The following is a 27,442-nucleotide window of genomic DNA, read 5'->3' as shown; positions in this document are numbered from 1 at the left end:
TCATAGAGGGGCGGGGAGTATAATGGTTTTCATGAACCAGTGTGACTGTTCAGCTTTGGTGGCCAGAAGTGATGGTTTCCACACTGCTGTCTTATGGTTTAAACATGCATTATAAAGCTTTATACATATCATACAAACCAAAATGTTAGGCCAAAAAGCCTCCTTTCTTGTGAAGTGATGGGATCGGTAACAGGATTATGTATAGCGATGAAGCCTTCACAATGACCAACATATCAAACATGTAAGCAATCATAAAAATTCAAGAATCATATATCCTAAGTGAGTTTCTAATAGACTGTCTGCAAACCGGGCATGTCGGATTCATATCACGCTCTACCAAAAAAGCACAATGTGGGCAACAAACCAGATGTCCACACGGAATGAAAGCAGACCTCCTTCGCCTCATAAGACAGATTACACACAATTCACCATCGGGTATATCTCCAGACTCGTCATCTGCACTGCTTCCAGCAGGAGGATCTCTTTGTTCTTGACTGGGATGCCTTCGAAACCTCCACCCTTTCAACCTATTCCAGTTCCTGAAATCAACAATAAACTACAATATTGCAAGACATCCAAATACAGCATGTTGATGTCAGGCAAAATTGGATCTCTTGGCTCTACAATGCAAACATAAGATGGAAACAAACAAATTTAGGTACTAGGTTATATGTGATCTTATAAAAAGACCACATTACGGCCTACAAAATCAAGATTTATTTTCTTCTATACTTTCATCAAGCTGACTGAATAAGAAAATGTTCCGCATTGCCATTACGAGAACAGGAGAAAATGGCCTAATGAAATTTAAACTGCATAAATGCCAATTGGAACAAGTTATAGGCCCCCCCTAGCACGACAGAAGCCCAGGATGAAAAAGTTTGCATGCCTATAGATTATTCTGATATTGGCAGTATATGTTCCCATAGCATATTACAATACAAAGATATCATAAAAACAGAACCATTGGACATAATGTTCTCAGTAATTAATGTCAAAAGCAAATGAAGATCAACAGGTTATAAAGAACGCAAGCAGAATCTGGTCCAAAAGGTGAAGTACAATACAAGCAATTTTTATAGGCTTCATTGTACATGTAGAAAAGCATCAATGTATCCCTTTTTGGATTTGTGGGCTTGCACATGCGCAAGCACAAGGATAAACATTCTATGTTTGATATGGCTGAATATCTAAAGTCACCACATTTTCTTTAATTGTGCTGGGGGTGCTATATTGAAAATTTCAAGACATGATTCTGTTTAACTATTTCAGATTCAAATGTGCCACACATTTTTTGGACAATAAGCATCCTCTAATCTTTGCAACATGATCCAACAGTTGTGGGCACTCCTCCCCCCCCCCCCCCTACCTGTGTCATACCTGCACTGGTACTTGGTTACCTTGCATGTGGGTCAACTGAGTTTCAGACATGATTCAATCCATGTGTGGTTAACACTTGTGATCAAAAGCATCCAACATAGACTGTATAACTGTATACTTTATTATTATTAAGTGTTAGTTAATTATAAATCTTTGACATTTTTTGGACTATTAGTTCGTAATTGACAACTTCAACTTCATATGTAGAAGATTTTGTAAAATAATAGTATTATGAATCTTTTATGAGTTGATATATATATATATATGGTGACTAGAATATGTTAACTGAAAATATGTGAACCGAAGTATGAACCGAGATTTCAATGGGTTATTTTATTTTTTTCTCAAATTTTACCGTACGGGTGTGATCTAGATGCTTGGTTTTATAAAAACAGACTCTTGGATCATCCGATTACGATGCATAAGGATCTTTTAAGGCTTGAAAATTAATGGCTCAGAATTGTCGTAAATATTCAAGCACCTAAAAATCGCATTTTTCATCGAAAAATACATGATCCAACAGTTGATTCCTAGCAAATGGACCACGCTGAATGCATCTGAACCATTGGATTTGCAAAAAAGTGTCAGAAAGGTCCTAGTTCACATATTTCCAGTTAACACATTATAGTGACCTTATATATATATATATATATATATATATATATATATATATATATATATATATATATATATATATATGTCACAGGGATTCGGCTAGAAGGGTGCCGCACCCGCGTCGACGCGGGTGCGGGTGCGGTCAACCCGTCCCTGGGACCCGCGCCGGGGGGAGCCCCCGGACCCCCCTTCCTGCAAGGGCAAAAACAATGACCATAAAATACACCCTTGAAGTTTAAAAATGACTTGGCGGTTCCATGCATTAATGGACACCAGTAGCTATTTTTGCAATTTTGTGTAAAAATAAGTTACACACTTATTAGCTGTGCATTCAAAATGCACAATTATTAATATGTTTTCCTAATAAAAATTACTAAAATGTCCATAATTGTGACAATTAATACACCTAATCACCATATCAATTTTTAAATTTGTTAGGGGCATAAAATTGTGGTGAATGTGCTAACATGCATAAATGTCATGGACCTTAACAGCTACCAGCCTACCATACATTCATACATATACACTATACATGATATATATATATATATATATTTTACATTTTTGCCCCTGCCGCACCCCCGCACCCGGGTTTTTTGGAAGTGCCGAATCCCCGCACCCATGTGATATATATATATATATATATATATATATATATATATATATATAGTGATTCTGAACTATAATACCATAAAATGGTGCAGACTCGTGTTTGCATAGATCTAATCACCAAGTGTCAGATCCAACCGTACAAATATGTTTAACATGGTTTCTTTACTACATCACGAGGCTTTATCATATCCATTATATCATAAGATTCAACTTCTAAGAATAGGTGAAAAATTGATGGCCCACAATTCGTGAAAAGGAAGGATGGTTTAAACTTGGCTCAAAACATCAAGCTGCAGTCAACTTAAACACATGAAAATAGTAAATAAAACATGTTGAACATTACAAAGGGTAACTTTTGCATTTGAAGACTACCATCTTTGTAAATCAAGTGTGTACTACCATGGTTCAGTACCACAACAAAACCACCCACCACCCACACACACGAGATCAACCTTGGCAAAGAACGTTGCTCAACTGGATCTGTTCTGTTGACAGACCCTTTTTCCTTGTGGAGCCCAATGAACCAACCAATGTTAAAATCAGTTCACTAGGTGAATCGGCTTCTTAAAACACAAAAAAATCGAATTGAATAAAATCAAGCTGAATTGATCAACTTTTTACCATCAGATAACACACCATTAGAAAATAAAAAATAGTCATTTTTAAACCCCTTAAAAAATATTTAAAAATTTGAATTGAGTTGGCCCCTTTTGAATCGTCTTTGGGCTGATTCAGGCCGACTCAGATTGATTTTAACAAAATTGGGACTAACTATTTAAAAAATGCTAACAAATGTCTTGCTCAAGTTTCAGGTGTACAAAAGAAAGGCAAAAAAGAAAAGGAGAAGAAAAGCATATTGTCAGAAGAAAGAGCAATTGCACCAGAACTATGCCCCAAAATTTTGCACGTTTTTTTGTGATATTTAATCCAGAGAATATTGCAATATTTTTTAAAATAATAACCATTTAAAAATATTGTGATATTAACTTGATATTTTCCCCTATGTCACATGGATACAGATGCAGGAAGGGGACACGATGTGAATACGCTTGGTATGTAAGACAAGTCTCAAAAATTAAGACATGGGGACACGGCTGCAAACACAGATAGATGTATGTCTGTCTGTGTATATAAAATAGCAATTACAAATCACTATAATGTTTGGTCATTCATACTGGGATCTAGTTCATCTTTCGTGGGATACACAAAATCGGCATCCTCACATCATGCTTGAAGATCTCAAATCAGCCTTCCAACCTCGCACCTTACATCTAATGGTGTATGTGCAAAAGAACATTTGGTGGGGGCCTTTTGCTTTTGTGCCATGGAGCTCCTGCTTTTTTCTTATGGTGATCACCTCATGGACCTCAGATACATGCATATGCTTAAGAGCTGGTATGTTAACAGGCAATGCTTGTCTTTAGACATGATCGTTCTAGCAGCAACTTACAGGGGGATGAGTAAGTTTTCTGTTCTTGGTACCTCGAAGTTTCTTGGCTGTAAAGTTCTTCTTCAAGTATGGTTTTTTTAGCACTTTTAGTTTGAACGACCTTTAAATATCCTTCGCTTGGATTCGATAGAGACTCGATATCGCCTGGTTCAAGATCATGAATTTTCCTTTGGTAATCAATGGGATTTCCACTTGGGATTCATTCGCGGCTTATGGGATGAGATGATGCCTCTTGCTCGTCGGTCCTATCATTTTACCACTGCGGACTATGATGTGTGATGGTCAGATATATGCCCCTTGTTCATGCCAAAAGCACCATGGAAGGAAGACTAGTTTTTTGCCTTTTATATGTTCTTTCTTCAAATTTATCATTTTATATAAACTTCACCTAAGTATTCAATGACATATTCTTGAATTTCTACGAATTCCTAATTCTTTTTTCTTTTTCTTTTTTTTTCAAAGAGGGGACGATATTTATTCCTGGGCGGATTCGGTCAAAACCGTCCCAAATAGGAGACAACAAAATGGACGATCGTCTGCCATATCGGACGACTAAACTGTTAAGAATGTGTACTGAATATATATGTATTTATATGTATTAATATATATATATATATGTGTTTATTTAAATGTATGTAAATTGAAATACCCATAGAGGGTATTTCAGTCTTTTCACATTGTAACAATAGTCAGCCCATTAGGAGCTGACTTTGTCCTTTTCATTTTTGTTCTTTTTTTATTTTATTTTTGTTTTGAAAGTAGAAGTCGATGAGACAACACCAACTAGTTGTTGGAACTGCCCCCCAACGATCACGTAAGAGGCTCTCATTTGCTTTTGTTCTTATTTCATTACATGGTATCATAGCTTTGGTGTTCTTGAGTTGTGACTCATTCGGAAAGGCCAAGATCAGGATCGTGAGATTGGTGGAGCATCGGTTCGTAAGATTGTTGCATTGAGAGTGCACCATCAAAGTTCTCTTCAACAAAATTCTTATTATCTTCTTTTCTCTTCTCTTCTCTTCTCTCTCTATCTCCCTCTCTCGTTATTGTAAAAAAAGGAGGATGAAAGAGAAGTAGACGTTTTCGTTCCCGTGAAACTCAATGATACTAACTATGTGATGTGGACATCCATAGTAAAACATAAAATATGGGAAAAAGGTCTATGAGGTTTGGTTGATAGCACCGAAAAAGAGCTTAAACTTATACTTGCCAAGATGGAAGAAGGAAAGGAATTGGCTTTTCGAGGAGACGAGATGTCTAAGGCCGTCACCGAATACGAGAAAAAAATGAAAAAATAGAGGATGGGTCATTCCATGATAATTGGATGACTCATCAATAATGTTGACATCAAAAAATGCTCTAGCCCAAAATTTGATTTTGCCAATGCATGAAAGTATCTTAAGGATATGTATAGTCTCAACGATATTGCTTACATATGCAATGTGCAATTAGAACGGAGCATTTCTATCAATTTATTAATGGGCTTAGACCCGAATTTGAAGGGACCAAATCGGCCCTTCTTCATAGAGGAGGTGTACCTACCATAATTGAAACACTTGAAGAATTAACTATAGAGGAAAATTGGTTGAAAAAAACATCTTCAAACGAAGAAGAATTTGTGCTCTCTATATCAAGGCCCAAAAATCACACGAGAGTTTATAAGCCCCCTCACTTTGGAAGAAATAATGAGAATGGAAGAAATTTCAATGATTACGAAAGGAGCCAAAACGATAAAAGAGTCGATCATGAATACAAAAAGAGTGGTCCACTAATATGCTATCATTGCTATGAGTCGGTCATATCAAGCCTTTTTATCCTAAAAGAAAGAAAGAAGAACAAAAAAATGATAAGAAGGTGATTTCGGTGGGACCATCTCTAGAAATGGTGTAGATGACTCCAAATGCATTGGCTCATTATCTTTGGCACAATTCATGGAGACACTACAACCAATGTTCAAAAGTCAAGTTTCTTCCTTCTCGGGCGCGGTCGTATCTACAGGGATCAACCCTTATAAGACTTCTTGGATTCTTGATTCTGGTGCTTCTTTTCATATGACCCCCAAATGAGTTCACGCTATCCGAATGCCATGCTAACCCAAATGATTCTTATGTTTTAACCGTCGATTAAATTTCTTTAAAAATATTTTGGCTATTTACAAAAACATCAAACTTTTTTTGTACTAAATATTAAAGTAGTACCAAAATTAAATTTAAACCACTTAGCCGTTTCCCAAATTTCGGATCATGGATGCAAAATCTTGTTTTCAACTAATGATTGTTTGATACATGATCACTAGTCCGGAAAGCCGATTGGGCATTGCCATAGAAGAAGAGATCTCTATGTTATGGACAATTTTGAATTATCAAAACATATTTTTTGTAATTTCATGAGAAAAAAAGATATAAAAAATTGGCATAAGAGACTAGGACATCCTAGCGTGTCAAAATTATATTTGTTTCCATTTCTTACAAGTTATAGAGAGAGATTTTGTTTATGAAGATTGCATCCTTGGTAAAATAAAATCTTTACCTTTTGGGCCTAGTCATTTTATATCAAAAAAAACATTTGAGTTGGTACATTCGAATGTATGAGGACCGACTCCGGTTATATCCAAAGGAGGAGTGTCATATTATGTTATTTTTGTGGATGATTATAATAGTCACTCTTGGATATATTTTATTAAGCACAAATCTGAAGTCTGTGATTGTTTATACAAATTTCATTATTATACAAAGACTCAATTTAAAACCAATATTAAAATCTTTAGAACCGATTTCGGAAAAAAAATTTGTATCAAAGGATTTCAAAAACTATCTTGACTTACATGGGATTATTCACCAAAAATCATGTCCTTATACTCCTTAACAAAATAGATTAGCTGAAAGGAAGCATAGACATATTGTTGAAACTGTTAGAATACTTCTTATATCAAGAAATGTTCCAAAATTATTTTGGGCTGAAGCCAATCTTACGACGGTTTATTTGATAAATAAGATGACTTAAAAAACTATCAAAAATATTTCTTCTATTGAAAAATTATTTAAAACATCTCCCAATTAAAAAAGGTTGAGCCTTGGTTGTAAATGTTTTGTGTTTACCGACAAAAATGACAAACTTTTCTCAAAAGCTATTCTTTGTGTTTTCCTAGGCTATGCCGAAAATAAAAAAGGGTATAGATGTTATGAAATTAAAAGCAACAAGTTCTATGTCTCAAAAAATGTCACTTTTCTTGAAAAAAAATGGATTTGGTAAAAATAAAATCAAGAGCATTGTGACTATTCATTTCTTTTTTACCATGCCAACAAGCATGTGAGTTACGAAGACACTCATGATGTACATGAGAATGTGAATGAGGGTCTTAATAATATAGACCAACCTTATAGTGAAGTTCAAATCTATACTCAGTGTACCGAAGACCATCCTCCATGTGCTTTAGAAAGATATTCTCAAAATCAAGATATAGATTTCTCTAGTGTTAGAAGATCCATGAGAATTTCAAAGGCTCCTAGTAGATTTGTATCCTATGATTCCTTTGAACCTAAATATAGAGCATGTCTAATGGCTATCCACTCATACATAGAACCATAGTCTTACCATGATGCTAAAAATCATCAAGAGTAGATTATGACAATGAATGATGAATTAGAAGCTTTAGAAAAGGCAAAAACTTCAGAAAATCAAACATTACCTAAAAGGAAAAAAACTATGGAATGCATATGGGTCTATAAGATTAAAACTAAAAGTAATGGGACATTACCACAGGATATAGTTAATAATATAGAATAGGCTATGATGAGCCATTTGCTCCAGTCGCTCGAAAGACTACTGTTAGAACTTTTATTTCTATAGCATCAATTAAAAAATGACTCATTTTTCAAATGGACATGAAGAATGCCTTTTTGAATGGTAATCTCAATGAGAAAGTTTACATGGATCTCCCACCACGATTAAGTTTGGCACATGAAAAAAATCTTCGATTACGGAAAGTGTTGTATGGCCTAAAACAAGCCTGCAAGGCTTGGTATGATCAATTCAATAGTGTGATGACACAACTTGGTTTTAAATCTTGTTATACTGACACTGCCTTGTGTCTTCTAATGCAGGAATGGTGATATTATTTCTCTACGTTGATATTATGATCATCACAAGAGGTGATAAACAGGAAGATAGTCATGTCAAAGATGTGCTCAAAACCAACTTTTTTAGAATAGAAGTGGCTTACTTACATCGTGGTTACTTGTTATCGCAGACTAAGTATACAATAGAGATCATTGAACGGTCAGGACTCTCAGATGAAAAACGAGTTGATACTCCAGAGGTTATCAATGCAGAGATGAAGAAAGATAATAGAGAACCTCTGAAGGATCCAACTTCATATAGATAAATGATTAGGGCCTTATCTTATCTCTCTATTACTCGTCCTGCTATCTCTTATGTTATTCATTCAGTTAGTCAATTTTAGCATGCTCTCGTTACAACATATATAAGTATTGTAATGAGAATTATTAGATATATTAGAAATTCTATTAATCATGAATTATTTTTTTCATCCTCTTTTCAGTTATAAGTTATTGCATATTCTGATTCTGATTGGGGGAGAGAGATGAATGATAGACGCTCAAACACTAGTTCATGTATTTTTATAGGTGATTCTCTAATTTCATGGAGATGCAAAAAGCAGCAGAAGGTGTCCCTCTCTTCCACTAAAGCAGAGTATCAGGACATGACAACAACTACTTCTGAATTAGTGTGGTTGAGATCATTGTTAAAAGATTTGGGAGTTCACATTGCAGAACCCTCGAGATTATGTTGTGACAATAAGAGCGCGATATACATTGCAAGCAATCATACATTCCATGAAATGACCAAAAACATTGAAATGGATTGCCACTATATTTGTGAGGAATTTTTGAAAAAGACCATCATGTTGTCATATGTTCCATATGAGTATCAACTGACGGACTTCTTCACTAAAGCATTCTTGTCACCTAGATTTCACTTCTTACTTGACAAACTCTCGGTTGTTACGCCGTGAGTTTGAGGGGTGTGTTAAGAATGTGTACCAAATATATATATATATATATATATATATATATATATATATATATATATATATATATATATATATATATGTGTGTGTGTGTGTGTGTGTGTGTACTTAAATGTATGTAAACTTGGTCCTTTTTAGGGGTATTTCGGTTTTTTCATATTGTAACAATAGTCATCCCATTAGAGGCTGATTTTGTCCTTTTTATTTTTGTTCTTTTTGTATTTTATTTGTCTTGGAAATAGATGTCGATGCTGCCCCAACGGTCAGCCCAATAGCTAGTTGGGCTGCCCCCACTCTCCCTCACTGGTTATAAATAAGGGTTCTCCCCTTGTATCCTTCAATGCTTTCTTATGCATTTGGTAATACAAAAGCATTTATATTTTACTCTCTTGGCCCTTGTGTGGGCGGTGTAGATTGATCCATAAGTGCTTCTTTGTGGGTTCGTTGTGTTCTTGTAAGCCCACAAGAAGCTCTCATGTGTGCTTTTGTTCTTATTTCATTACATAAACCCGTAACGCTGTCCTGTATGGGATGACATTACAACTTTTGTCGTCTGCTATAGGGACGGTGGAAACCGAACGTCATTTGCATGGCACCCCATGTGTCTGTCCCATTAGGAAATGGGATAGAAAAAGAGGACAGGGAAGAGGAGAGGAGAAATAGAGGAAGAAGAAAAGGGAAAGAGAGGAGGGGAGAAATAGAGGAAAGGAGGAAGAAAAGGAGGGACGAGGGGGATCTTGCACCGGATGACTTGGTCTATGAGCTCACGCCGCTGGACAAATGATGAGAAGACGTCCAACCGATAAGTACCTTGCTTCTACCTCGAGAAAACGAGAATTCGTGATGTTGTTAACATTCTCATGAGACAATGTATCTGACATGCCGTTTGCAAGTACATGGGAAGAAGCATCGGATGATGCTAACACATTGTCTAATGTTTATAGTTATGGGACAACTGTCGGACGGTAGTTTAGGAACGTCGTCTGATAGTCAGGGAAGAAGGAATGACAACGATGGACGGCTCTACAACGTCTTCCACCGCTGTCGGGCATGGCACGGCTGCCGGATGGTGGTTCAGGAACGTCGTCCAGTAGCCATGGAAGAAGGAATGGCAGCAACGGACGGCGACTCTGCATCACCGTCTACCGCTGTCGGGCATGGCGCGGCTGTCGGACAGCGGTTCAGGACCGTCCTTCGGTAGTCAGGAAGGTCTCACCTTCAGTGGGAGGTGGGACGACGAGTTCTAACTTGTCGTCTCATCCTCCGATTGAGGAAAGGTGTGGGGGATGACAAGGGCTGACTTGGAAAGCAACGGGCATCGCGGACTCGATCCAAATGGCAATCACCCTTCATCGTCCATCCAGGAGAAAGGTCGAACGACCAAAAAGAAGATTTTGCCGTCCACAGAATGAATGATGTCCCCCGCCTTTTTTTCAGAGAGGAATCTCAATGTGAATCTGGTGCACGAGCTGAGGCTTCGTCAGGCAAATGAACCCCAGGTGATCCTGACATGGCCTATGCTGATGAGGAGAGTTCTAAAGATGACAATTCATTAGATCTTGATGCTAACCTCAATGAGGGAGATATTTCTGATGCCATTGAGAAGGAGCCTGCTCACTTTGGTGGGTGTCGTCGCCATGAAGCTATGATTCATCATTCTCAAGGAGGCAGGAGGACTACAATGGTTTCGACCCCTATGGGCCGCTAAAAAGGGTCACTTACAGCTCAATTAGTGAGTTTTTGACCCATCAAGATCGTCACATATCCGGGATGATACTGACAGACCAGGTAAATTTCCAAACCATGCTTCTTGCTTCTTTGGACCCATCTGAGAAATGACATTCATGTCTTTTTGGTACAGCCAATGGCAAATGTGTGAGGTATTGTACGCATTGATTCCATGTGCATTTGGTGCGAAGCAGTAGTGGGTGACTTGCTGCCGATTTTGGATGACCTGGGCTTTGGACACATAGCCTGTTGTGAGTCACATAACCTTCATGTCTAGTTTGCAGCGGCATTGGCAGAGAGATTTCGTCTGGAAATGTGGACTTTCCACTTCTCATGAGGAGAGATGGTTGTTATGCCCCTAGATGTTTTCGATATCACTGGCTTGCCTTATAGTGTGAGCCTATGGTGACTAAGACAAATGAACATCCTCGCACTATATTTCTAAGGTTGTTTGGGAGGCACCCTGTTGGCTCAGGTGAAAAAAGTTATCTTGGGTGGCTTCGCAACACATATGCGGTGTGAAAATCTCTACAAAAAGAGATTGTGTGTAACACCACAATACAAGAAATACAAAGAGTGCACAAAGGCACAAAGGAGAACACTCACAAGTGCACGAAGGCACGGATACACATGCACAACAGCATGAAACAAAATGAACTTCAATTCATAAGTTCCCAAGAGGGGCTTTACAATATTGCATATGCACTCACAAAAAAGAATATGTTTACAAGGGACACTAAGGCCTATTTATAATGCAAAAAGAAGCCACAGGTGCAGCTCAATATGACTGTTGGAGCTGCACCCAACGGTCATATTTGTGACTGTTGGGGCAGCTCCAACAGTTATATGGAGTTGTCCCTTTCACAACAGTCAAAAAGAAAAAAAAGTGTAAAAAGCAAAAGTAAATAAAAAAAGAAAAGGTAAAAATGTTAGCCCATTAGGTGTCAGCCACCCTAATGGGCTAACATTTTTACCTGGAGGAGAAGAGGTGGATACGGCGGCACCGGAAATAGCTCCCTTTAGAAGAGGTTGAAGAGCCTCCACAATTTGATTGAGAGATAGAGTTTCTTTTGAAGATTCCTCTTTGGATGGTTGAGATGTAGTTGCCATTGCTAGAAGTTTCTTCCATTTTGGGCAAACCGGTTTGATATGACCCGGTTCTTTGCAAAAGTGACACGAGATTTTGCTATAATCTCTTCTTCCTCCTTGATTTTGATTCTTAAAATGAGGAGGTCTATATGTTCTTAAATTGTTACCGGGTCTAGAAACGGCATTAACACCATCACATTCTTCTTGATTTGTGGACATTGCAAGCACACTAGGATTTTGCTTGCTAATGCCCATACGGGTTTCCTCTCCACTTAATTTAGTTAAGACATCTTCAAGAGAAGGAGAGGTAAAAGAGGATAGGAGAGAAGATCTTATTTGCTCAAACTCGGGCCTTAGCCCATTCAAAAATTTGAAGAATCGGTCTTCTTCTAATTGCTTATGACGAAGCTCTATGGCTTCTCCACTCCACTTGGGTTCAAGCATGGCAAGCTCATCCCAAATTGAAGAGAGTTCCGCAAAATACTCTCTTATAGACATATCACCTTGAACAAGAGTTAACGCTCTCTTTTGAAGATAATACTTATGGGACAAGTCCCTAGAAGTATACATCTTCTCAAGATACTCCCACGCTTGAGAAGCCTTTTTAAACTTTATAATGTTGGCATTAATCCTTGTCTCAACGGAAGAGAAAATCCAAGACAAGATCTTAAAATTCTTCATTTCCCATTGCTCATGTTTCCTATTATATTCCTCAAGAGCATTAGTTCTTTCATCTCCCTCAAGGATTTTGATTTCTCCTTCTTTAACCAAAGTAATTTTAGGCTCGGGTTCCAGAATCGAGCCTTGAATGTAACCCCAAAGCCCTTTCCCTTTGATGTGAGCTTCCATATTTCCGGCCCACACATGATAATTTGAGCCATTTAGCTTGAAACCAAGAGAAAAATGGGAGTCTTTCTCACCCATTAGAGAGGAAAGAAGAAACAAGAAAGAAAAGAATACGTACCACAATAAGATTTTAAATATTTCTTGTTGTAGTAATCTTCTAATGAATGAAGAAGAGCCTCCACTCCAATCACCAAAAAGTTGAAGGCACATTTTTCGAGGCACTTGATATTGAGAAGAATCAAACCAATTTCTTTCTCCAAACAACCTTGCTCTGATACCATGTGAAAATCTCTACAAAAAGAGATTGTGTGTAACACCACAATACAAGAAATACAAAGAGTGCACAAAGGCACAAAGGAGAACACTCACAAGTGCACGAAGGCACGGATACACATGCACAACAGCATGAAACAAAATGAACTTCAATTCATAAGTTCCCAAGAGGGGCTTTACAATATTGCATATGCACTCACAAAAAAGAATATGTTTACAAGGGCCACTAAGGCCTATTTATAATGCAAAAAGAAGCCACAGGTGCAGCTCAATATGACTGTTGGAGCTGCACCCAACGGTCATATTTGTGACTGTTGGGGCAGCTCCAACAGCTATATGGAGCTGTCCCTTTCACAACAGTCAAAAAGAAAAAAAAGTGTAAAAAGCAAAAGTAAATAAAAAAAGAAAAGGTAAAAATGTTAGCCCATTAGGGTGGCTGACACCTATTGAGTAAAAGGACTGAAATACCCCTGATGGGTATTTCAGTTTACAGTTAAAAGAGACATAATATTTTAACATGCGGATCCTACAAATCCTGATGGGACACCTCGAGACCCTCATCACAGGGCTTTAGCTTACGTTCTTTTCTTGCTGGGCAGGGTTCTTTTTCCCATTGCTTACGTGACCCGAGTGGATGGACAATTGTGTGTATCAGGGATTACAACTTGTGCTCCGTTGTCGCAGCGCATCTCAACCGTTCCTTGACACAATATGAGATCAGGGAGACTTACACCAGACTTGCGGGTTGTGCTTTGATTTTGGAGGTATGCTTTTTCTTTGTTTTTGACGCTCCTTTTCCACGTTATTTTTCTTCTTCTTTATTTTGATTTTTTCTGGGAAGATCTGGAGTCCTTTATATCTTCCCTTGAGTGGCATTCCATAGTTGTGTTCCTGTCACTTGTATTTGTACATCCGATAATAGCCAATGCTTCCATCGATGGCATCTCGTGAGGCATACAGGGGTCAGATTGATTCCATGGACCCTTACGCGGTATGTAATGAAACACCTTTGCTTTCCTCATCCTTTTGTTTGAACAATGTCAATACCCTCTTTCCGCCTTTGCAGGTGCATTGGTGTCCATATACACAAGATGATGATGCCAAGGCTGGAGACCAACATGCGTTGGCACGCTGTCTTCTCTTTTATGTGATTGATGGTTGGACTGATACCATCCGACTTGCTTTAGTTGGCAGCTGAGAAGGATCCAGGATGTGCCTGCCCCTATTGAACATGGGCCTTTGCTGATGGACTACAGGTTGATAGGTGTTGAGAATTTTTCTGCCCAAATGATGCAGTTGTTGGAGCAGACTCTTATTAGAAGACCCCATGGTATGAGTGCTACTCCGACTTATTTGGATTGATTCCTGAGGGTATACTTGGGCGCTCTAGTACCTCGAGTTCCCGAAAGAAGACAGGCCACTCCTCAGAGGTCAGGTACAGGGGGTGATCATTCTCAGCCTGTCCCTGATCGCCCAGGATCCACCCAACACTCCTTTACAAGATCTTTTGTTTGACCTGGAGGGACTTCTTGTTACTGCAGAGGATTATTCTCTCTTGGAGACTCTAGGTTTTGAGCGACCCTCTAAGGTACTTTCTTGATCCCCCGATTCCGAGTGATTGCATTTTCCATTTGCCTTTCCCTTGAGTTGTCATTGTTTCCTTACTCTCTTGCTTATACCAAGATAATTAGATGGCCATGCTAAGAACACGGCTGCAAGGCCTTAAGGAGCATAATGCAACTTTGGTAAGTTTGCTCATATCTCGTTGTTTCCCTTTGACTCTTTTTCTGTTTTGCTAGGATTTGATCTTGACTTCTCTCAGGAGATGGAGAGGGAAGCATCCTCCACTCGCATGGCTACCATGGTATACACTTTGTACTTTCCTTTTCTCTCTTTTTGTCTTTGTTGACCACTTTCTTTGTATAGGAGATGGAAAATGTTGGGCTCCAGGGAGAAATTGTTGGACTTCAAAATGCAGTTGTTAGACTTCAGGGTGAAGTTGTTGGGCTTAAGGCAAGGGTAGAACAAGAGGTATGTAACTCCTTTTATGCCCTTTAAGCTCATTTTAATTTTTGATGCCTTTATTATAATTGAAATTTTGCAGAGAACTCGTGGGGACAAATACAAGGATTATTATGTATCTTCCCATGAACAGTCACAGACAATAGAGTGGACAGTAGCCGTATTGACCAACCAATTGCTACCTAGTCATGAAAGAGTCATCTCTGGTGTTTTTGGCACAATCAAGGGCTCTCGCCCTCCCCGCGAGCCCATGACTGGGCTAATGGAGTGAGGCGCATCACATGAAGGTGATACCAGCCGCAGGCGCTCTTACTCAGGAGGACCAGTCCACCGCAAAGCGTCCCATCCTAGCGAAGGAAGTCAGGGGCACTTACACCAGGTGGACCAGGATGAGGAGCTATGTCACATGGGTGTGGGTGTGGGTGTGGGGATGCGGCACTTCCAAAAAACCCGGGTGCGGCAGGGGCAAAAATGTAAATATATATATATATATAGAGAGAGAGAGGGGGGGGGGGGGGTCCGGGGGTTCCCCCTGCGTGGGTGAACAAGAGGGTCACGTGGGTCCCCGTCTATGTCACATGGGTGCAGGGGTGCGGCAAAAAAAAAAAAATATATATATATATATATATATATATATATATATATATATATATATATATATAAGGGGGGTCCGGGGGTTCCCCCCGGTGCGGGTCCCGGGACACCCCTTCGGATCTTATTTTAAAAACCCGTCTCTGGAAATAAAGTGTGATTCGGATTGGAGTTCCAATCAAAGCCAATCTGTTTGCGCCCCTAATCTGATCTGACATGTTCACGTCCCCTCTAAAAAGTTAACTGGATCTGGATTTGAGTCTCTCCCTAACTGGTTCTGAATTTTTGGTTATATTGTATCCAATTTATGTTTGGTAATCACCACGCATAACTGATTCCGATCCACTTATATCCCCAAAGCCTTGGAGACAACCAGATATCCTCAAGCCAAATTCGAATTCAAGAACTGAGACCCAATCTTATGGTCCAGACATCACTTTGAAGTTTGGACTCAAAACTCAAGTATATCCAATCTGAAGCGACGGATTGAACTGGTTAGATCTTACCTGATTGTTATAGACCCATGGGTTGGTGGAGGCCAAGATATGAACCCCAACCTAAATTCGAAACTAGTGTAGATCTTAACCAATTTCTACCCAACCGATACGGACCTGAGCATTTATTTCCTAACTCAATTCATACAGGAACCGGTAAAGACCCAACCCACCCCAACCTGACACACAATACGAGTCTGAAATTATTTTCATATCCAGAACCGAAAACTGAAGCCGTTTTTATCATTTGGGTTTTTTGTCTTGTCTGACCCGACCCATTTTCACCCTGATAGTAGAAAAAATAGGAAGCAGATCAGGTCATGCTGAACATGAGCGTTTTTGCTCATGTTGACATCGTGGCCGTCTGTTTGCATTTTAGCATGTGGTTTTGTTGACTTTTGAGCTTTTTAAAATGCAAATCGGATGGCCAGCATGAGCAAAAACGCTCATGTTCAGCATGACCTGATGTGCTTCCGAAAAAAATGGTGTTTTCACTTTTTTTTTTTATTTCCTTGCAAATTCAAATATTCCAAGGGATTCTGCCATGGAAAACTCTGCCCACCATGGACGCAAATCCTTCCTCATAAACCCTACACGCCGACAATGCCGAAAAATCGTCGACAGAATCCGAAAATACGGTCATCCCCGGCAGCGTCCCGGGTACGGAGGCGGTCGGAGAAAGTGCCAAGGTGTTGGGGAGAGGGATCTCGTCGATGCTGGAAACCCTAAATAGGGTTTTCGAAGATCGGTCGGAGAGGGTGGAGCGGAGCCAGGATCAGCTGTCTATGAGCATCGATAGGCTTACTCGAGGTATTTTTTTGTTTTCGATCCTTCTCCTTTTCTTTGGCGTGTTTTCGTCCAACCCCATTCCTATTTCGTTTCGCCTTTTGAGATTTTCCTTTACTCGGGTTTATGCGATTGAGGGTTTTTCTGCGATTTGGTTCCGCAATTTAGGGTTTTGAATTTCTTTGCTCATTTTTCAAAAAATGGGAAAAAATGAACCAAAATGACCCTAAGTGCGTTGACCGCACCCAGGGTTGGGTTGACTACACTGGGTGCCGCACCCGCAACCGCAACTGCGTCGCATCGCGTCGATGCGTGTGCGGCACCTGTCTGGCTGAATCCCTGTGACATAGATGAGGAGGAACAGGGCTCTCCACACACACCTCAGTCCTAGGGTCCTAGACTTTAATATGATGCATGATGTATGCTTCTATGATATGTAATGAAACTTACGTTTTTCTTTGGGAAATATAGCTATCCTAAAATGATTGACTTATGCTGGCAGCGAATGATTGACCATTTAAAAGTCGAGGATTTTTATTCTTTCCCAGTAGACGCCTGCCCTTTGAGTCCTCTACGTGTTAGACTCTCCTTTTCTTAGGTCGGTTTAAGATAGCAACACTTGGCTTCATCGGGACTTTTCTCCTTTAATTCTGCCTTGGGTTCAAGCAACTAACAATAGTGGCATGCAATGCACTCCTGTCTAGTCCCTTGATCCTTACCAAGGCTTGAATTCTAAAGGACTAGAGTTAGGTGAGAGTGAATTCAAGGTGCATTTTCTGCCCTTAGGTAGGTTCTTTGAGGTTTTGTTTTAACTCGAAAGGGTTCGCTCCTTTCTTTTGCCATCCTTTGACTTGGGACCTGACAACCATGGGTTTCATGAACAACGAGTCCAAGAGGGATGCCATTATCTATCCAACCTCTGCCCCTAAGGATCATATGACCGGAGCCTGCTACCACACCATAGGACTAGGGATAAGTATTTCCTTTCTCTTAGCTCTCATTCTCTTGTTCTAAACTTTGCCCCTGAGGCGATAGTATGACCGAAGCATGCCACCACGCTATAGATCCAGAGGTGAGGGTCGGTCACTTTTAGCTCTCTTTTCTTTTCTTTTCTTTTCTTTTTCTTTTTCGCTTTTTCCAACTCTTTTCTCCTATCGAGATAAAAGACCTTTAGGAGGATTGACCTATAAGGCAAATGGACATTGAAGGTATTCTACCCCTAACTCATATCCTGGAGAGTTGGTCGCCTAGGTTGGTTCTCATCGGCTGGACACTTGTACATTGACATCGATCTCATGCCCCTATTATTCGTCTTTATCTATGTATAAGTCAGAATCGTTGGATTAGAGTACCTTGGCTTCACTGTGTTACTTTTTTCTCTTCCCCTAAGAATTAGACATCCTATGCGGTAGGATCGCATGGGCAGAGATAGTCCTGAGGGAAAGATGACCTGATCAAGGATAATACTTTTTTAGATGTGATGCATTGATCAGATCTGAGAATTCAACCCTGTCAGCACTGAGTAGCCAATAGGAGTTCCCGGGGAGAACCTTCTTGACCACATACGGTCCTAAACAGTCGTCCAACAACCACGCCATGCCCAACAATGGTGGACGGCAATGAAGAGTCGTCATCTGTCGCTGCCATTCCTTCTTCCACGGCTACCAGACGACGTTCCTGAACTGTTGTCTGATGGTCATGTCGTGCCTGACAACGGCAAACGGTGTTGTAGAGTAGTTTGTCGTTGTCGTTCCTTTTTCCATGACTATCAGACGATGCTCCTAAACTGTTGTTTGACAGCTATCCCATAACCAGAAACACTAGACGACGCGTTTTTCAATGTCACCCGATGTTTCTTTCCATGTACCCACGAATGGCGTGTCGAATACGCCATCTCATGAGAAAATTAACGGCATCACGTATTCTCATTTTCTCGAGACAGGAGTAGGGTACTTATTGATTGGATGTCTCTTCATCGCCCGGTCGGCGGCATGAGCTCATAAACTGAGTCATCCGATACAAGATCCCCCTCATCCCTCCTTTTCTTCCTCCTTCTTTCCTCTTTTTCTCCCCTCCCCTCTTTCCCTTTTCTTCTTCCTCCTTTGTTTCTCCTCTCCTCTTCCTTGTCCTCTTCTTCTATCCCATTTTTCAATGGGACAGACACATGGGGCATCATGCGAACGGTGTTCGGTTTCCATTGTCCCTATAGCAGACGACAAAAGTTGTAATGTTGTCCCATACGGGATGACGTTATGGGTTTAGCCGTCCAATGCGGCGAACGGCCATCCATTTTGTGTCCCCTATATGAGACAGTTTTGACCGAATCTGCCCAAGAATAAAGATCTTCCCCTCTGAAAAGAAAAACAAAAAGAAAAAAGAATGAGGAATACGTAGAAATTCAAGAATATATCATTGAATACTCAGGTGGAGTTTATACAAAATGACAAATTTGAAGAAAGAACAGAGAAAAGGCAAAAAACTAGTGTTCCTCCGATGGTGCATTTGGCATGAACAAAGGGCATATATCTGACCACCACGCATCATAGGCCGCAGTGGTAAAATGACAGGTCCAACGAACAAGAGGCATCATCTCATCCCATAAGCCGTGAATGAATCCCAAATGGAAATCTCATTGATTACCAAAGGAAAATTCGATGAATGGTTGCTCAATCACAACATTATATGGGACTTCTTGTCGGGAAGAGAATTGGCAGACGGAGCAAGTTGGAGAATAGATCTCTTTGAAGAAGGGACCCAGAAGCACTAAAGGACGGTGAATAACCCTTGAAATGAAGTAGCGATGGCGACCCAGTATGTCCCATGTCACTGAATCAAGGGACAAGCACTCTAAAAGACCTCGGTAAAAGCAAAGTGAGTTGAAGCCTTCATGATCACGAATTAGGTGATATCGAGTCTCTATCGAATCCAAGCGAAAGGTATTTAAAGGTCACTCAAACTAAAAGTGCTCAAAAAACCATACTTGAAGAAGAACTTTACAGCCAAGAAACTTTGGGGTACCAAAAACAGAAAACTTACTCATCCCCTTGTAAGTTGCTGCTAGAACGATCATGCCTAGAGACAAGTGTTGCTTGTTAACATACCAGCTCTTCAGCATATGCATGTATTTGAGGTCCATGAGATGATCACCATAAAAAAAAAGCAGGAGCCCCACGACACAAAAGTAAAAGGCCCCCAACAAATGTTTCTTTGCACATGCGCCATTAGATGTAAGGGTGCGAGGTTTGAAGGCCAAAATGAGATCTTCAAGCATGATGTGAGGATATCGATTTTGTGTATCCCACGAAAGATGAACCAGATCACAGTATAAATAACCGAATAGGAAAGACACGAGCTTTGTGGGATTCATAGTACCGCAACTTATCATAAATCCATCCAGGGGATGCACGAAGGGAGAATAAACCAATCCCAGAAGATGAATCGTCTCATCAAGAGTGATGGTCATCTCTCTAAAAAGGAGCCAAAAAGTGTTCGTGTGAGTGTTTCATTGTTCCATAAGGGCAAAAAGAAGGTCATCGTTGATAGGCATCTTTCGCAACTGGCAGATATGATAAATTTTGAAATCTTTCAAGAACTGTCGGTGAGCTATTCATAATTCAGTATACCATTCATCAAACCAGCAAGGAGTTGTGATCTCCCCATCGTATCTGCGGTCAAACTGCAGAAATAAAGCATAAAAGGGCTAGCAAACAAGAGACCAACATAAAAGAAAATTCAAAAAGAGAAGAAAAAATCTTTCTTTACCAGTCTCCCATGACAGATGTGATGGTGAGCCCATATGGACCTGGCGAGTATTAACTGGGAAAACATCATTCTTCTTGAGGATGAAATGCCCGTAGGCGAGTCCATGGCAAAAGTTAGAAATTTGGGTGCACTACTTGACAAAAACCGGATGCACAAAGCAAATATATACGGTAAGAGATTTAATTATACTGAAAGTCGAATGCCCCGGAGGGCCCTGCACTGCAAAAAACGGTTTCCTATCGAATGACATTCCAGGACTGTCGTCCAATTTGGGGAAAGCATTCTAGGATCGTCGTCCCTGTTTGGGGAGGGCATTCCAGGATTGCCGTCCAATTTGGGGACGACAACCCAAACTGTCGTCTATCTGCGGGTGGCACTTTCAACTCCCAACCAGCTAATGGACGGCATGTCTAGGTTGCCCTTCACTCAATTCTTTCCCTCCGATGTTTGGAAGGCAGCATATCCCTTGTCATCCCAGGTGCATTGTTTTCCTAGTTTTCACACTGGCCCGACTTCGTTCGGCGGGACCTAAATGGTCCCCACAACCAAGTGATTTCCAATACTGGCCCGACTTCGTTCGGCGAGACCTAAATGATCCCCACAAACCAGTGATTTTCAAATTGGCTCGACCTCGTTCGACGGTACTTAAATAGTTCACACAACCCAGTGATTTTCAACACTGGCCCAACTTCATTTGGCGGGACCTAAACGGTCTCCACAACCCAGTGATTTTCAAATTGGCCCGACCTCGTCCGGCAGGACCTAAACGGTTTCCACAATCCAGTGATTTTCAACAATGGCCCGACTTCGTTTGGCGGGACCTAAACGGTCCCCACAATCCAATGATTTTCAAACTGGCACGCAACCTCGTTCGGCGGGACTTAAACGGTCTCCACAACCCAGTAGTTTTCAAACTGGCCCGACCTCGTTCGTCGAGACCAAGCACGGTCCCCATAACCCAGTGGTTTTCAAACTGGCCCAACCTCGCTAAGTAAGACTAAGCTTAATCTCGGCAACCCAATGTTTCAAATTTTGAGGGTGTTTATTTCTTTGTCATAAATCGAATCACATTCGATTAATGACAAAGAGGGGCATTTGTAGACACCAAAATTTTATGATGCTTGAATGTTAATACATTTTTGAAACAGTGCTTTCAGGAGTAAAGAGAGAATTAGGTACCCCTAAAACATTTTCGAAACTCAAACGACAAAGGTGATTTTGTCATCCATCCAGACGACGGCCCATTGTATCGCCATCCGCTATAGGGGACGGCAAAATGGATCGTCGTCCGCTATTGGGGAAGGCAAGGGGGGAGTGTCCTTCGCTATGGGACGACACAACTTCTTTGTCGTCCACTGCACTAAATGTGCTGATAAGCCATTTGGCTTATCCATATCTCATCCCTAACCGTCCCACCCTCTTTTGCGTGTTTCTCATAAACGGGAGACTATTCCTGATAGGCCTTATCCCCGTTTAAGGATAGGCATGAACCCACTTGGGCCGGACCTGGATCTGAGAACCTAGTGATCCATATCCCGTCTAAAAACTCTAATAAATAGGGGCTTGCTCCTGGGACCTGATCATTTGGAATTTTCCTGATCGAACCCTAGCCATCTCATACCCTCCTCTCTCAAGCTTCCCAACCCGTGCTGAGTTGTTGTCAAAGTTGTGATTATTTTCATCCCTAAGCAAGAGCGTTGTCAAGATCAAGGAAGAACCTAAAAGTCGAACGGATCCTCGAGCATGAAAAAGGTGATTTTCAGATCATTCATTCTTTCATTTTGATTTGTATTATCTTAAAGAATGGATATTTATACACTTTGATCTTCATTGCATATTTGAGCCTCTCGATAGTGCAATTCGGGCTACGGAGATCGGAGAACTTGTCTAGATCCTACCTTCCCATCAGGCAAAGGACGATCGAGGCTCGTATGCGGCATCCCCACATTTCTAAAAAGGATTTTAGTGAATCCAAGTAAGTCCCATCTTTCCCCATTTGAAAAACTTTTTTAAACAGGAACACAACCATAAAAACATATAGATATATGTATGTATGTGTGTGTATAAAACAACAATTAAAAATCACTATAATTAAGAACATCAAATAATGAAACTAAGCTGAAATTGAAATGTAATTAATGACAAATTTTAAAAGACAAAGAACTTAAGTGAATACAAAATAAGTAAACAAGATCGTAAAAGAAAGTAAATAAAATTAATGACACAATGTTGATTGTGTGTGAAACTGTTCATGAAGCATCCTGGAGTGCCCATGAAGTGTCCAACTGTTGTGTCTTATTGACACGGAATACACATGCTAAGTGAAGTGCTTGTGTGACAGATTTTTCCACTAAACCTTTTAAAATTTTGAAATTTTATATTTTCATTTCATATACCTATATAGCTATATTTTATATTTGTTGATACTTTTCTAAGATTTCCCCCCCAAAACAAAAAGTTTTGTTTATCATGAGATTTTTCATTGCTAAGAAAATCTTGATTCCAAGATTTGTCACGTTGCACCAGAACGGCAGAACCCCTTCTTGCAACATGATCAAGCAAACACAACACATTCTCTGTCTTTAAAGAAAAAACTGCACCAGATAACAACTGTAAACATGTTCAAAGCAAAAGCCTTCATACAGTTACAGATCATTTGTTATGACCATTGTTTGAAAGCCTAGTGACGTGTGATGATTAATTCATACTTGACCCAAGCGTTGGCCTGACCAACCCAATGACCTAGATGGGCTCTCTTAACTTTAAAATAAAAATGTGGGAAAAATATATCAAAAAATAACATCGGAGTAAAATCATGCAATATTTAATGATTTAACTGATATAGAAATCTAAAAATATGAATTATAAAGCATAGATCCATAACATTTGCAAGTGATCAAACTAGTATATCAAGCATCCATAATTGACTAACAGAAACCATGCATAAAGCACCCAATTCCAAAAGTAGTAATCATAAAACATGACTTAACTGTAAACTTGTGATATAATCCCGCAATCAAGATTTTCAATGTAAAAGCAATATCAAAATGCTTGTTTCTTAGTATGCAAAATATTACTGTAGATGTAATGTATAGAGGCTGTAAGACAATATGACAAGAAAACTTTGCGAATAGGGTACATATAACAGTATGTACAAAGATCTAATCCATGCCTGAGTGCACATTTTTATCACACTAAATTTGTCCAGCTTGCATGAACCACTTTTATCAAACCAGCATATCACATACCTGATAACTGCATAAGTTAAGATACCAACTGATAAGATGCTCAAAAACATGCCACCCCAGAATAGAATTTTAGTGCCCGTGGCAAGCTTTATTACCAATTGATCCTTTGTGTGGTCAGATCTGCATGATATATCAAATAATCATAAAATGTAATGAAAGGCCCTTTGAATTTAACATTCAATGACCTAAATTAGGTACCATTCTGACCAATTATAATGATAAATATTTTCATGATAATGGTTACGTTATACACAAAAATTGAATGACTAAAGGAAAAGCATAATTTAAACATTCTAGGTTTCAAGAAACAGCATACAGGAAACAAGGGAGCTGTTTGCACGATCTGATTTCAGGAACCCCATCATGTAAGCTGCACAAGCCAACTGCAGTAATCTCCTTTCCAGGTGGAAGAATCTTTTCTTCATCTAATAGCCCAACCTTTCACAAAGGCATCTCTTTAGTCCAAATTAAACAAATAAGCAATGCTATGGAACATGTAAAAGTTAGATCCCAACGACTTGAAAATTTAAGTCCAAAAACTTACAGGATATCCATGTCCAAAGAAAGCCTGGAGAACTGTGTATGGAGAAGCAGAAACAGGACGCAACTGATGATAAACTGTTGTAAGAGGAAGTGGGTGTCTCGATTCATCCAAGTTAACATTGACATAACCAGACTGCGGCCAATGACCATCTTCTATGAGAACAAAAGGAACCTGAGAAAAGACTCATTCAGAAATTTAAATTGAAGTTTTTCCCATGATATTGAGAACCATGCATATATGGAAGATCCATCAGACAAAGAATTTCAAGACTGGATGTAACCATAAATTTTTAGAAGGTAAAATGGGAGATTCTTCTGCAGGGAAAAAAGATCTAACAAATATATGCAAGGCCCCAAGGAAAATGATAAAAACAAAAAAGGGATAGGGAAAGCAAATAAGAAACATAGTCACAAAGAAATCATTCTACTATTAGCAACAAACCAATATGAATTGTAACAAGCATATCATATAGCGCAAGGCATGATGATAACAAAACATTAAAAAAAAGAGCATATATGATCAATTAGAAAGTAAAATAAAATAACATATTACCGTTTTAAATGACGTTACAACTTCCTTATTCAAGGGTCGCCAAAAAAGAGCGTGCCAATCAGAACTCCACCCAAATAAGCCCCTCCACTCATTGTATAAGCACTTTATAACAAAATTAGAGATATTTAAAATTAGAATGCTTCTCAGCTATAGTCGTATAGGAAGAGAGAGAGAGAGAGTAAAAAATGCATTAGAATGAAAAAATAAAAAAAGGCAATCAACTTATGCTAAGTAAAGGGCTCCAGTGTAAACCATAGACACACATATCGGCAATATTTTGAACTTATCGTGGTCATTTCATGATTAATTCATTAGCGGAAATTTGTATGGCTAAAGCACGAATCACTCATACCTAATTTACCAAGGTTTTATTCTGGTCTTGTAAAAAATGAAAATTTGTCAAAATTGAAAGTGAAAATTTTAAATGATAAAGTAATATCTTCATATCCTTTTTTCCATTTTTATATTCGTTTTTAGACTTACCACTACAAAGGAGGAGAGCACTTTTATGGCTCAGAAAAGGGCCCTCCCCCCTTCTTTTGTCGATATGTGATCAATAAAAGGTTCACAAAACACATATCAACTACCAACTGTCACAAATGGGAGGGAAAGTTGGGGCCTGTTGTAGTTTCTGATAAAAAAGAGATGCAGCGCCTCTAGAAAAAATCCCAACCTCTTCACTTGTCCATGATATGATCGGTTTTGAACAAATTCATGGTATCTTGATAATGAATTCATTTTACTCTTGTTTGGATGGTTGGATTAATAGAATTTTTTGAAACATTAATGAGCAATGGTGATACTTTTGGTTCTTTAGGACGTTGAATCATATTGGGGTGAGCGTGGTTTCATGATAGGCAGCAAGAATAAAAAGATCAATGAATAATATACTTTAATTACTGATACACAATAAATGAGAGAGTAAACGAGGCCTTCGGCACTACGTCACCGTTTTCCAGCGAACACAAAATGAAATTCGTTTCGTTCGATGCCCTAATTATATTTCCAAGTTCGGAAACAAACAACAAAACAAAAAAAAAACGCATAAATCAAAATTCAAAGGGGCAAGGGTTTTATTACCGTCTGGGTTTTCTGAACGATAACTCCCTTTTCGCCGGAATCCGGAGAGACGAGAAGGCTCTCCTTGAAACCCTTCCAGTCTCCCTCCACCGACGACTTGGCCTGCACGAGACCCCTCACGACCACCAGTTTCCCGACAGTCGGGTCCGGCGAGTCTTCCTCGGAAAGGAGGGAGCGAAGGTCCGAGATGGGAACGTCCGGGGCTTGACGGATGGCCTTGAGGGCGGAGGAGTGTGATCGGAACTTGATCCACGTACGGACAGCGATGACGGCGAAAGTCAAGCCGAGGACGGCACCGTCGCCGGCTAGAGCGATTCGGCCGAGGGTCGACGCTACCAAGTCTTGGTTGTGGTCGGTCATCCCTCCTCCACACAACTGCAGTACGCCGCCGGTAAGATTGACGACCTTGTCGTCGTCTTTTCTTTCTCCCTAACTAAAATGTTCTGGTGCGCTGCACCAAACAAAGGAGAGAGAGAGGTGTATGCCAGCCCAGCCCGTTGGCCTCAACCGGTCGGATTTGGTTTGAGCCCAAGTGAGTTTGAACCCAGATCTGACTTTGAGGTGTGGATATTGGGTCCGAACATGAGTCTGATCCGGTCCATCATAAGGAAAACGGTACCTAGGTCTTATCATGATTACATGAACCAGACCCATTCTATACCTGAAAAGATTTTTTTATCTCGTTTACATTGAAAAATCATGGATCTTAATCAGAACTTGGTCAGACCGGGTCTGGTATGAAATTTCGCAAACCATACTTGGATCCATATATTAATGGGACCTTTGGGTCTGACCTAGATTTTAATTGAACTTTCTCATTTATCACCAAACCCTGATCCTATAAGGTTTGGTACGGATTGGGTCTAGTGAAACTGAACCCATTGACACCCCTATGATATGTCGTAACTGCTCTTTTTAGAGAGCGCTTATATATATATAAAAAAAAATAATAATTATAATTGACTCCTTGAAATAGAAGATTGTCTGAATCGGGTGCTATTGTTCTATGTAAAAGAGATTCTCCCTTTTTCTCATGGTTGTTCAACTCGGTCTAAATGGGTTATACGTAGGAATTGTTCCAGGTCAGTTGAGTCTGGATGAGATTCATATTCACAAATATAGGCAATATTCATAAAGCATTAAAACTAACAATTTATCACAAAAACATCATATCTTTTGTTGGGAAAGTATTTGGAAGTTGCTAGTTTTTTATTTTATGATCAAGTTGGGGATTAAGGCCACCCTTCTTTTATGAGAACGACACACTATCGACCAACTGACAAACAAAAAATGAAAGAAGCAAGAGATGAAATCAAACGA

The 27,442-nt window shown here is 39.7% G+C and overlaps 1 protein-coding gene across 2 annotated transcripts; it reads right to left on the bottom strand.

The window, feature by feature from the left end:
- Positions 1 to 94: 94 nt before the first annotated feature.
- LOC149812550 (E3 ubiquitin-protein ligase SPL2-like) lies at positions 95 to 26,613 on the bottom strand. Of its 2 annotated transcripts, XM_089992809.1 has the most exons (6): positions 26,123 to 26,613; positions 25,043 to 25,144; positions 24,491 to 24,661; positions 24,263 to 24,384; positions 23,947 to 24,066; positions 95 to 539 (listed from the first exon to the last, which is right to left on the bottom strand). In XM_089992809.1, the coding sequence occupies exons 1-6, from the start codon at positions 26,480 to 26,482 to the stop codon at positions 260 to 262; spliced, it is 1,155 nt and encodes a 384-aa protein (XP_089848935.1). In that variant the 5' UTR covers positions 26,483 to 26,613; the 3' UTR covers positions 95 to 259. The 2 variants fall into 2 exon arrangements, with proteins under 2 accessions (XP_089848935.1, XP_089848936.1); XM_089992810.1 differs by lacking the exon at positions 25,043 to 25,144 and having other exon boundaries at positions 26,123 to 26,593.
- Positions 26,614 to 27,442: the final 829 nt, after the last annotated feature.

The sequence above is a fragment of the Nuphar pumila genome, chromosome 17, assembly GCF_984573655.1.
Source record: "Nuphar pumila chromosome 17, dmNupPumi1.hap1.1, whole genome shotgun sequence".
Classification (NCBI taxonomy): Eukaryota; Viridiplantae; Streptophyta; class Magnoliopsida; order Nymphaeales; family Nymphaeaceae; genus Nuphar; species Nuphar pumila.
Note: the sequence above shows the minus strand (reverse complement) of the source record. Positions and strands in the feature narration are given on the sequence as shown.